The sequence below is a fragment of the Anabas testudineus genome, chromosome 16 (genome assembly GCF_900324465.2).
Source record: "Anabas testudineus chromosome 16, fAnaTes1.2, whole genome shotgun sequence".
NCBI classification, from domain to species: Eukaryota; Metazoa; Chordata; class Actinopteri; order Anabantiformes; family Anabantidae; genus Anabas; species Anabas testudineus.
In genome coordinates this window covers 11,639,815-11,652,019 of record NC_046625.1, presented here as the reverse complement: position 1 = coordinate 11,652,019, position 12,205 = coordinate 11,639,815, and the positions used below count along the sequence as shown (strand labels likewise).

Here is a 12,205-nt window from a genome sequence, read left to right as displayed (position 1 = left end):
CTGTCAAGAGCTGCCATAGCCTGTCAAAACAGCTCAACCTGTGTTTGTGTCACAGACTGCGGGCTCTATGGGGATGTCCCTAAGCCTCCACCACCCACTCACACACTCACGGCAGCAGTTTGAAATATGAAAAAACGCAAATTATATAGATATAAATATAAATATATATATATATAAAACTAATATTTTGAAGTGTTTTTAGCTTTTTCAAATATTGTGGTACAAGTTGTGCATTGTTTTTTGAAGAAGAGAAACGAAAAAGAAAAAAAAAAGTTGGAAAAAAAGCTGTTTTTTCAATGTCCCTCTCTGGTTTGAGTTTCCTGTTCGATTTTTTTTCTCTCTCTTTGGTTCACTGGATTTTCTGTTCAGCACTTTGAAATCATAAACTAGTTCTGATTATTCTGCCCGACTGCCTCCTGTGTTGTGATTCTCTTTCACTCGAGATGCAAACGAAAACTAAAAATTACAGTGGTTTTAAAAGGAAACAGAAGACCAAGTTTGAGCTGATGTTAGACATGTAATGTGTGTTTGTATGTGTGTGTGTGTGTGTGTGTGTGTGTGTGTGTGTGTGTGTGTGTGTGTGCGTGTGTGTGTCGGCTGAGACACTAAAGCCTCTTGATAGGGCTCGTCCCTCTCTCATGGGACCCCTATGCTCTCAAAGAGAGTAGAGGAGGATTAGGAGAGTGAGGAGGGGGGAGAGAGGAGAGCTCCATGTTAGCATGAGGTCCAGATCAGCCTCCACCCTCGTTAAACACCATCGATTGCCACAGTGACATTTCACAGCACATGCCGTCTATACTGTCACTGCCATCACTCACTCGCCCTCCTACGCAACAGAATGAGCACTAACACACACACACGCACACACGCTGTCTCTGATAGCCAGGTGATTGATAGTAACTGTGGTGGCGAAATTGTGAACAACTCTATATGTGTGTGTCACAGAAAGCGAAAAAGGGAAGTGTAGCAGAATCAAGTTCAGAGAGAGTATACGGTATAAGTGTGAAGTGTACCGCACCGCCGATGCTCCACATAAAACACCACACAACACCAAATCTTCTATCCCACGAGGTTCATACTTCTTTCTAATAAAACAGACATTTGGGGAAACCAGAAACACACTGGAAGTAAAAAAAAACTGCGTGTGAACATAAACATTTTGAGAATGTTTTTCTGCATGCATGTTTTCTGATTGTGTCATGTGACAAACAACAATATGTCAAACACCTCTCAGGGAATGTGATGTCTGGGTTTGATCAGCTTGCTGAAAACGACCATTCACGCCATGTCTGATTGGGTGGATGTGTTAATCCTCCATGTACGACAACAACGTTTCTGACCGACAGGTAAAGTAACGTGACCACAAAGCAGCAAGCTTTGCTTGAAGAGGGAAAAACACACAATTGTGCACGTGTACACACATACACACAGTGAGCCGTCAGTCCCTCAGCCGATCGATCAGCGCTGACAGATAGCAGATACCCCCAGAGTCTTAATTAGAGATCCCATTAGAACACACACACGTTCAAAGCTGATATTTTTCTAGCTGTGGGTTCAAAACTTATCCATTCAGAAATGTAAAACAGCTCCAGGCTCCAAACATATAGAGACATTTCAACAAATAGAAAGTTGTCAAAGTTCTGTTGGTAGTGTTCACATAGTGTTCACACTATTGACCTATGCCACATTGCCATGATGTCAAAATGGCTGCATATTAAGAGGGACCTGTAGTTCTACAAAATCCGGATGGTGATCTGAGCAGATTTTGGTCACAGAAGGGAAAGCACAGGCGTGATAAAAAAATGAATGACAACCAAATTCAACTTAGCCATTTCAGTTTCAGGGGTCCTGGTGTTGCCTCATTGTCACTGTCTGTCTCGATGTCATTACCATGGCCTACTGGGACACTGGAGTTAAATCGCTAAGGTTGGTGAAATTGAACACTTGTGCTTTTCCTACTATGGCATGTCAAAATACTCACTGTGTCATCAGCATGTGCTGATCCCACCTGCTTTAAAATCAGTATGATACAGGAGGTAAGATGGGAACAGAGCTCCCTGCAGGCATCCACTCCTGCTGACAAACTTCCTGGATTAGACTCAAGTGAATGGCACCTGAGTCCCCCTGAGTCTCACACACACAGTTTCTCACACACATATAGTCAGACACTCGAGCCCAAACATTAGATGATTTGCTATTTAGACTTTCACCGTTAGCTTTGTTACTCCCCCTCAGTCTGAAACTCTGGGAGTCCCCTGGAAGTGGACAGATACACACACACACACAAAAACACACACACATCTACTACATGTGTACAGCACCAGGGGAAATCCCCTAGTGCTGGGGACTGTATGTTTTACTGTGGCCCCTTGCATGGAACATCTGCTGAGGGAAGAGTGTGTGGGGGGTTGGCCTAAATGTCAAAGGTAAAAGGTGCTGAAGAAGAGAAGAGGAGACATGCAATAGACCCACTCACACTGGCTAATCTCAGAGTAGAGGAGGGGGAACCCCAATTATGTCTTTTTCTCTCTCCCTCTCTCTCTTCCAAACATAGCACAGTTAAAAATATCACACTTACATTTCTTTCCACAGGATCGATGCTATTTATACTCACTGCCAACTGTTTAAACTGAATGGAAGGAACAAAATATTTAAACATTGCAAATATCTGAAACTAAAGGAACTAACCTCAGCTGGGTGATTAAAAATGTTTATATTCAGGTCTGAGTTATTCGTTGGTGTTGCAACTCAGGCTGTGACCTAATTAGAATTTTTTTTTGGCCACAGCTTAAAACTTTACCGTGTTATCTTTATTTTTACCCAGTCATGCATTTTTAGAAATAAAAAACCCACGTTTATACATGCCACCATATAGCGACACTATCACTGTCACTTTCATAACTGCCTTTCATCAAAACTTTTGACCCCACAGCAGGACTGTACCAAAGATTTGGGAAATTTTGAGGTTGTGAAGAACAAAGACTAGTAAAAACCCAACCACTTTTGAATTTCCTACTAGCCATAAAATGTGTTCTAAAAAAAATCACATAGGTACAGTGCTATTAAAATAAACAGTAAACATGTAATATAGTCTATATATATTTTTTGTCTAAATATTCAGTCCCAAAAAAAGCCCCAAAATACTGACAAGGTAGCATATATGTGCAACGGATATGTCATAAAATATTAAACTCACACATATGCTTAGACATGACCTCAGCATCCTCAATAGTTACTACAATAATTAGAGGATTACACATATTACAATTTTTAGAAGTGCACAACACCTAAAATAAAACTTTTAAAGTCACCACAGGATTATTATAAATATCAAGGGTTAGGTTTTAAGATTTGGGGACACTATCAGTGGGACACGTCAAGAGGAACACAATGTTCCGCTGGTGCTGTTTGACGCCGGAAACTATTCGTGGACGCACTGGGAAGAGAGTTGTTTACAAACACTAAACTATCAGAAACAAAAGCGAAAGCTTTGCTGAAGATTTACTTAAGTTTCTAATTGTTAATATTCTCCATAGTATGGAGGCTCACAACAATCTTTAGTGAATATAAATTATATAATTCACCGATATTTTCACTGGTAAGTGTCTTGTGTCCTTCAAGTTCCGTTTATCACCGAATAGATTAGAGTTAGTGGATAAATGGGTGAATCGTCTAGTAACGACGTGTCATCTAACATTTATTACCTTGCTAATATTTTAGTAGCTACCAGCTGTTATCAACCTAAATGTGTGCAGTACTTTAGTAACGACTCCGTTCATGAAATTGGACCAATTCTCTCCCCAGTGTTGACTGAAAGAAACTATAAAAAGTGAAATCAGGATACACAAATTTAAACTGTGTCTTAAGACTATAATTGTATTTCCTCTAAACGCTAGAAATGCCTACGTGCTCCTTAGATTCTAGTATCAGGTTTAACAACCATCAAACTCTCAATTAATATACAGACGATCTCTCATAATAAGAATTGTAAATGTATTCATGGTGCGTGGGCTGCAAAGATCTTTTTAGGTTATAATTATAGATATAATTGGTTATTTATTTTCCGAAATAGGGGTTATTGTTAGTTTGGAAAAACATAAAGTAGTGAAAAATGTCACAATTCTCATGAGCTTCAGATAATGTATACTGACAGCTTATTTTGTCTATACATACTTAATAGAAACGCATGTAAGGCAGAGGATAATCTGCAAATTATCACATTTAATCAGACTGAAACAAAGAATCGTTCACATATGCTTGATAAATTACTTTTTATTATTATTTATTTTTACCAGTTTTCTGTTGATTAATTTCTGTTAATTATTCATTGAGTAATAATTTCATCATAGTCTGTACTGTTATATATCACAACAGTAATACTTAAATTACTCTGGTGTGATGGCGGTATGAAAACTTTTTATTAAGCTCATTGAGGTGCCAGTTTTAGATGTGTGGGCAGACTTGCATGTGTCACAGAGTTTATTCATTATATATATATATTTAATAAAATCATGCTATGCTGGTATTTACAGTGTCTGTGGGGGCAGATACATAAAGCCGAGCAGGTGCAGTGTCTAAAGTTACACAGAGGTATTGGGTAGTCAGCGGGACACATGGCAGAGGAAGGCAACAAGCTGACACTAAGGCGCCTGGAGGTGCCGGTCCACAAGTTCATTAAAGTGGCTCTACCCACGGACCTGGAGAGACTACAGAAACACCACAGTAACATACTAAAGGTGACAGCTGAAATCTGGCTGGAGACATGATCGCACCGTCACATCCGCACTCTTTACTTCACTCTTTACTCACACACATGAATAAATTACACTTTTTCTTTCATTTTCGCAGTACCAACATAGCCAGCAGTGGGGCCGTCTTCATCAGGAGCATATCAATGCCAGCAGAACTGTTCAGGTATAAGATCATACCCTGTAAAGAGATAGTGATAACCAACCTGCCAGTAAATTATATTATGTTGTAAATTTGAAAAACATGTTGTGTTGCTAATTATTTAGCTATTTGATATGTCACAGTTTCCTCATTACACTCAATTTCACATCCATTAATATTAATAATGACAGAGGTATTTGCTTCATTATTACGTTTGAGTCTGGCACATCTGTAAACATGATGATTTTTTAGATAATGATATGACCCATCACCTGCCAAACAAGCATGAACCAGAAACGGCATAGCACATTGTTTCAAATCATCTGAACATTTACCAAGCACTCACCAATCCACAAAATGACAAAGAAATTATTAATACACATTTTGGTGTTTCCAAAGCTTGTGTGATGGTGTTGAAAGCAGCTTAGCAGTATCATAAGTTTTAATATAAATACATACATCTGTGAGAAAAGACTGTGTGACAAAATCAACCTTTTGTGTAGAAATATTTTCTTTTTATAAAAAAAAAAAAAATCAGGAGCAGCTACCCAAACGCATACAGACCAGCTCTTGTGTGTCTAAGTACTTGTGTTGTTCACATGGTGGGTGTGAAACGCCTCAGGAGACATTGTTGCCTGGAAGCGTCTGCGTGTCTCTGAAGGTGAAATAACAGACATACACCTATCCTCTCACCATTACCCTACAAACCCCAGGGACACATGCAGAGTGCTTTCCCATGTCTTCATAGTGTTAATCTAGAATAGGGTTAGTTTACTCTGCTGTAGATGTGTGTACATGTGGGTACGTATGTGCTTATATTCCATTTTCAGAGAGTAGGTGGGCCTATATGTCATTTTGACTATGGTTTTTTAATTTACTTATTCTGCCTTTGCAGTCGGTTTATGTTTTTATTTATCTGCCATTGTTTCTTAGAAACATTCTCTCCCCCTGCTGTCTGACATGTTCCCACAACTCGATTACCAAACTTGGTGACTGAGTACCCCCACCTGTGCCACAGCAGCTACAGCAAAGAGGAGCAGAGTCAATATGTTATGTCGTGAATATCTGCTATTGGCTGTGTGAGACCAGTCAGTGTGTTTTTCAGTTTTATGTATGCAAGGACAAGTGTATACATGTATGTTTATTTATGTTGAGTAATTAGCAGAATGTCTTATTGGCAGCACGTTGACCCCCCTGAGCTGGGGTCATACTGCAGCATGGAGGGCTGACGGCTAGAATGTAATCCTTCTGTCACCCTCAGGCCACAGCGGGATGAGAGAGCTTGTTTTCCCCAACCTTGTATCTGAACTTACATAAGCCCCTGCCAAGACGCACACACATTTCCCATCAGTAGATCAGTTTACTTACTTTAGTATAATTTCTATTGTATTCCTTTCTGTTTAAAATATTTGTATTTGATGAGAGCATTTATTGTGAATCTTGGTCTATGTTTATACAGATGCTTTATATTTAATGGGTGTCTGTGTGTGTTTTTGATACTGATGGATTTACACACACATTTATCTCGTTGCCTTTCTGTCAGTTGCCTATTAATCAAGGGTCCCAGTATAGTAGTCCCTGTCTGAGAAAACTACTTGTTCTTTGTCCCCCTGAAGCAATTGAGAGCTAACCTCAGAGAGATGGAGAAACTCTGCGCGCGGGTCCGCGCTGAAGATGCTGACGCTCTGGAAGCGCTTGTCAAACCGGTCAGGGACCGGGCATTGGCAGCCGCACAGAACTTTCTACTATTGCATTCAAACCCCGTGTCTCAGCTGACGCCACCACCCACACCTGGCTCTCAGACATCCAGCTGTGCGTCCAGCAGTAGCTATGCTGATGGTGAAGTTGGCGAGGAGCCGGTGTCCGATAGGCAAATACAACTCCACCTTCCAGAAATCCCTGCCGATCAGAGTGCGGCAGAGTCCTGGGACAAGCTGGAAGAGGTACGCATGTGTGGACAATATGTTCCAGAAGTTATTTTTCAGTAGCATTTTAACATGATGTCTATCATTTCATCTTTTATTTTCCAGATTTATTGTTATATAGACTACTTTTTAGTATGCAGGTACACAGTTTCAGGTACACGGTTTCAACTCTCACTTTCTTGTGGTTGATTATTCTCCATGTTTAGTTTTATTTTTACACATAAACAAAGGTATCTGCAACTTTAGCATCTATATATGTGCTTTAACCATAGCAGACAACAAATCTACGCCTAGAATATGCTGACCTAAAATATCAGAAAAAATGCTGAAAAATGAACAATGAAAAACACACGTTACTAATAACATTAACAGTGGCTCATATACATTCAAGTGTCAAGTATACATTTTATAATTTACACCTGGTGGTTTCCTACTTCTACATGACAAAAGAAAATAATTACAATGAAAGCAAACATGAGTACAAGAAAGTATTTTTCATTCTTGGTCTTTATCAACTGTTTGGCACTGCACTAATTCTCTAATTCTAGATGACCTGATGATCAGTCATACAGTACCTGCTCCTTTTTTCACTCTGATTCACTCGGATTTACTATAAATGCATATCTATGGAATAATCATCAAATTAAATGTGTTAAATTTTCTTCTCAGGATCTGAAGGAGCTCAGTGGTTTGGTGACAGAGTTCTCTCTGCTCGTCCATGTGAGTACGAACAATCTTGTACTTCCTGGCTGCTACATTCACTTTTCAACATTGCATGCATGTGTCTATCTACATATGTGCACAGCTACCCCTGTTATTGAAAACAATGTTACAGAGGCGGCTCCCCTATAGTGTTTCCAGGAAGGGGTGTGTATTTGACCATGTGTGTTTATGTTGCCTGGTAAGTCTCCTCTCAGAGGAGGTTAGACAGATCAGCGCATGACTACTGGTGGGGCCCCAGAGGCCCTCCACGCAGGCAAGAGGAGAGATTGAGGAGTAGACAGGGGAGAAGAAGGATTTGGGGGGAGGACAGCGGGTTGTCCAAAGGGGAACAGCAGCAACAAGGGATCCGTCAGAGCAGGTGGAGAACAGGCAGCTGAGATTATCACTCTATCCTCAGGGATGGAGGGGAGAAGCAGAGAAGCTGGGTAAAGGAGAGATTAAGAGTGAAAGAAACTGAGAGATAGTGGAGATGTACTTAGAGTGAAAAAAGAGACAGAGGCACCAAGAGGGGCAGAAAGAGCATAGACATGTTGTTGTGGTGTCTCTAAGGGTGAAAGAGGCCGTTAGGGGAGTAATATTCCAGTGCTCAGTCACAGTGGAAATACTGAGTGACTGTAAGTGCGTGGTTATGTCTGTGTCTGTACATGCGTCATGTTAGTGGCTGTTCCGGTGTTTTGAGTGTGCCTCTGCTTATCTGTGTATTTTTTCATTGCATTGTTTTCATGGGTTAAAATTAATTATATACAATATTTAGTTAACTATTAATGAATGATTTCTTATTAGTTATTTAATCTGTAAAACACGAAAATTCCCACCATAAGTTAGCTGAATCAAATGTGTTGTCTTACAATATTTTTTAAACTTACTAAGTTAGTTTTGTTTTATTTAGTCACTATAAGGTTAAAACAGGGGCTATTATATTATATATATATTCATTACCCTGTTATCCTGTGCATAGAAACCCTACTGTCTAGGCAATGTTTTTTGTTTTTGTGTGTTTTAACAAACAAAAAAACACAGAGCAGATGATAAAGAAAAAGAATCTGTGAATTTTAGTGGTGAAGTGCAAAACTGTTGTTTTCAGTCACAACTGCTTTAGATCTTTCAAACTATTAGAAAATAACAAACAGTAAAAACGGGCAGCACTCTGAGTTCAGAGTGTGGAAGTGAAAGTGCTGAGGAGAGGTGAGGAAGAAAAGGAGAAGAAAAGTGCTCTTGTTGTTTGGCCACTGTGTCCACCCAGCCCTCATGTGAAGAGAGACAGCTGCCACTCTGAATATTTCATGAGATTTACACAATGCCACACACATGCACGGACCCCACCCCCCTTATAATCTCCCTTCAATATACCTACAGCTTCATGCACACCCTTCGCATGTTCTGGTGTGCCATGGAGTAAAAATTTGACATGTAAAAAAAAAAAAAGAAAAAGAAAACAAATAAAGAAATGGTGCACGACAGGTGGTTGCTCTTTCACACATGTATATGCAGCGGTGCTCGACTGTATGTGTGTTAATATTTGTTCCTGTGTGTCTCGCCCCTGTGCATCAGTCCCAGCAGGAGAAGATTGACAGCATAGAGGACAACATCAACACAGCCGCTGCCAACGTGGAGGAGGGGACCAAGAGCCTGGGGAAGGTGTGTGTGTGTGTGCTTGTGTGCGTGCGCATGTGCATGTCCTGATGATCTGACGTGCATGTGTTTGTGTGTGTGGTGTTTGGGAGATGGGGAGATCGATGGCACTTTGCCTCCCAGCCATTCCACAGCGTTTGTCCCTATTGATCCGTTCGAATACGGAGGAAAGCTGCAATTAAGGAAATAGAGAGAGGAGAGCCATAGAGAGGAGTGGAGGGGAGGGAGAGTGATAGAGAGGTAGGATTAGAGGTGTGACAAGAGAGGGTCTATGTCTTTATGTGTGTGCAGCATTAAGGAGAGATTTGAGTGACTGTTTAATAGTTTTTCAGGAGCAGCATTCAGACTTCCATTGTCAGTGCAGTACACGCTTACACCGTTCTACGCACTACAAGTATAACTCAGAGGGACAACTCAGTGCCCTTCACACATATTACACACTTGAAATGTTGAACTTTTTGTTTGCACTACCCAGATGAATCACCTGTTATTCTCAAATCACACACACACACACACATACACACACACTGTTAGCTGAACCAGCCTTTTTTTTTTTTTTCCCTGCAAAGAATTATGTTTTCAAAAACACGCCTTTTCTTAATTTACCTTCAAGATTTCGTTTGGGATTAAAGGAGAGGTAAGAAATGAGTCTATTTTGATCTTTGTTTTGCACACACTTTTAGGTACATCATGGAGGTGTGAAGTAATGAGACTGTAATTACAGACACTCAGCAATGTCGCTGACACTGAGTCATGATGCTTGTGTTTCTGAGGAAAACCTGTAAATGCTAACACCGGACAAGTGAAATGAAAAACAGCATTTTCATAGCTGTTTATAAAGTCTTTTGGCTCAACCACCAGTTCATCCAAAAACAGAAAAAACATATTTATTGCTTAACTCGAGTGGTATCTAGCCAAGCACATGATTTCTCCTTTTTACTGAGACTTCTGCCACTGCCCACATGGAAGAGGTGAGTTGTTTTTGTGATGCTCATACAACTCAAAAGTGACATTTTGCTAGTTTAACAATAACATCCCTTTTTACAAACAGTGTTGATGTTGTGCTCTAAACTGTTTTTACAGGAACTATGTCTTTGTCAGAAAGTGAGGTATTTTGATGTGATTTAATGTTGTGAGCACCACAAATGACCTCAACTGTCACAACACAAGGAATATCACAATCTAGAAAAAGTGACAATTTAGCAATTTCAACTTTAACATTTATAAATAAACATTTCAAATAATGAAATGTTCTTTGGTTATGGTTCATTCTGATTCACCGACGAGGGGGTGTGGAGAGATAAAGCGGGTGAGAGAGGATGTCAGATGTTTTTTACGTATTTGCACGCTTGTAATCTGTCATCAGGTCAAACAGCAGCAGACACACTAGTGGGTTTAGTCACACAACACACACACACACACACACACACACACACTTCCTCCATCCTCTGCTACCTGTACCCAGAATCCTTTTAACTCAGCTCAGATGAAATTAAAATTTCCTCAACTGCCACAGGGGTGGGGACAAGCAATGCAAGCTTTTGAACTAGATTAATTTAATGGTGAAGTGTTAATCAAGTGTGTGTCCCTGTGTGTGTATGTGTGGACGGTCAGAGAATCAGTCATTAATTGCCATCAGCAAAGAGCACCTTCCACTCTGATGATAACAGCCGTATTAACGCACAGGCCACATCTCTCTGATTCCTCCCTAAATGAAGATAATAAAAAAGCTTTGATGCATGTGTGGAAGTGTCAGTTTACATTTTCACATGCAGGCTTGTTTGTGTTTTTCTTTTTTTTTTTCCTCGGCCTTTCTCTGTGGGTCAATGTGTGATCATGAAAGGATAGACACATCCGAACTCTATTGCAGAGACTGTCTTGAAGCACTAAACTGCTAATGCTTGCAAAGGTGTATGTATGTGTGTTAAACTAATCTCTTCTCTCTGTCTCTCTAGGCGGTGGGCTACAAGTTGGCAGTGTTGCCGTTAGCTGGAGCGCTGCTGGGTGGTGTAATAGGAGGTCCCCTTGGCCTGCTGGCTGGGTTCAAAGTTGCAGGGGTGGCTGCTGCTCTAGGAGGGGGCGCCCTGGGATTCGCAGGGGGCAACATAGTCCAGAAACACCGCAAATCCCAAGTGGAGCAACAGATGAAACAACTGACAGCACCGCCACCAGAACCACCAGCTGAACATGAGTCAAGCAAAGACAAATAAGCCAACAGTTCTTAGTCCTCTGACTCCAGCTTCAGGCTCCTGTGTTGACTGACCAATCAGAAGCACAAACTTGACTCAAAGAGACTCAATGTTAGGTGCTGACGCCAAGCGTACCGTTCCAAGCACTGCTGCGAAACAAAGATGTTATAACAGCCTAACTTGAGAGTCGGATACTTTGATGTTGAAATGTGAATGGCGTTTCTGTGAGAACAGGAATCTAATTTTATACACAATTGTTTTTTTTATTCTGCTCACAGAGCCGTTATTTACACTTCTACTTTTAGTGGGTGGGTGGGTCAAGCCTAACATTGCTATGAGCATTGATCTTACTAAAAGAGGACTTTTGCACCAAATAGATAAATTAACCCAAACGATTCTGTCCAAAGCTATCGCTAACAAGAACAGTCAGTGTGTCCAGGCTATTAGAAGTTTACATCAGCATCAGTGTTCCCTAATGCAGAGGACCCAAAGGAAAACAGCTGTACTACTGAAAATACAATATATGGAGAAACTGATCTAACATCACTGTGGTGTTACATTTGATTAATATTGTAAATTAAAGTGCTAATACCTTAATGTTTAAATAGATTATACTGTATATTGATACTGACTTTTTTTTGTTTTGCAAAGTGTGTCAGCAAATTTGCACAAAACACAAGAAAGTGTAACGGTCCAGATCTCTTCAGAGGCTAGAGTCTAAGAAACGTTCATGTATCGATGTCACTGCTGCTGGTTTTCTGCCAAATAAAATGTTTCTTTTCAACGTTAATGCCATTCGTTGGATGAACCGAACAGTAAATGACAGCAGTAAAGTTCAAAGAGACT

General features: G+C 40.3%; 1 protein-coding gene across 1 annotated transcript; it reads left to right on the top strand.

Annotated features, from left to right (window-relative positions):
• The first annotated feature begins 3,433 nt into the window (after positions 1-3,433).
• On the top strand, positions 3,434-12,149 carry stx17 (syntaxin 17). The gene is made up of 7 exons (XM_026370676.1): positions 3,434-3,598; positions 4,533-4,736; positions 4,849-4,914; positions 6,507-6,833; positions 7,485-7,535; positions 9,090-9,176; positions 11,126-12,149. Exons 2-7 carry the CDS (start codon positions 4,614-4,616, stop codon positions 11,378-11,380), a joined length of 909 nt encoding a protein of 302 aa, XP_026226461.1. The 5' UTR covers positions 3,434-3,598; positions 4,533-4,613; the 3' UTR covers positions 11,381-12,149.
• Positions 12,150-12,205: the final 56 nt, after the last annotated feature.

What these genes read in the sequence shown, in the direction of transcription:
- stx17 (XM_026370676.1), top strand. Translation starts at nt 4,614, where the DNA reads ATGGCAGAGGAAGGCAACAAGCTGACACTAAGGCGCCTGGAGGTGCCG. An exon ending in AGTTCTCTCTGCTCGTCCAT is followed by an intron (nt 7,536 to 9,089) that starts GTGAGTACGAAC and finishes CCTGTGCATCAG; the next exon opens with TCCCAGCAGGAGAAGATTGA. An exon ending in GGACCAAGAGCCTGGGGAAG is followed by an intron (nt 9,177 to 11,125) that starts GTGTGTGTGTGT and finishes CTGTCTCTCTAG; the next exon opens with GCGGTGGGCTACAAGTTGGC.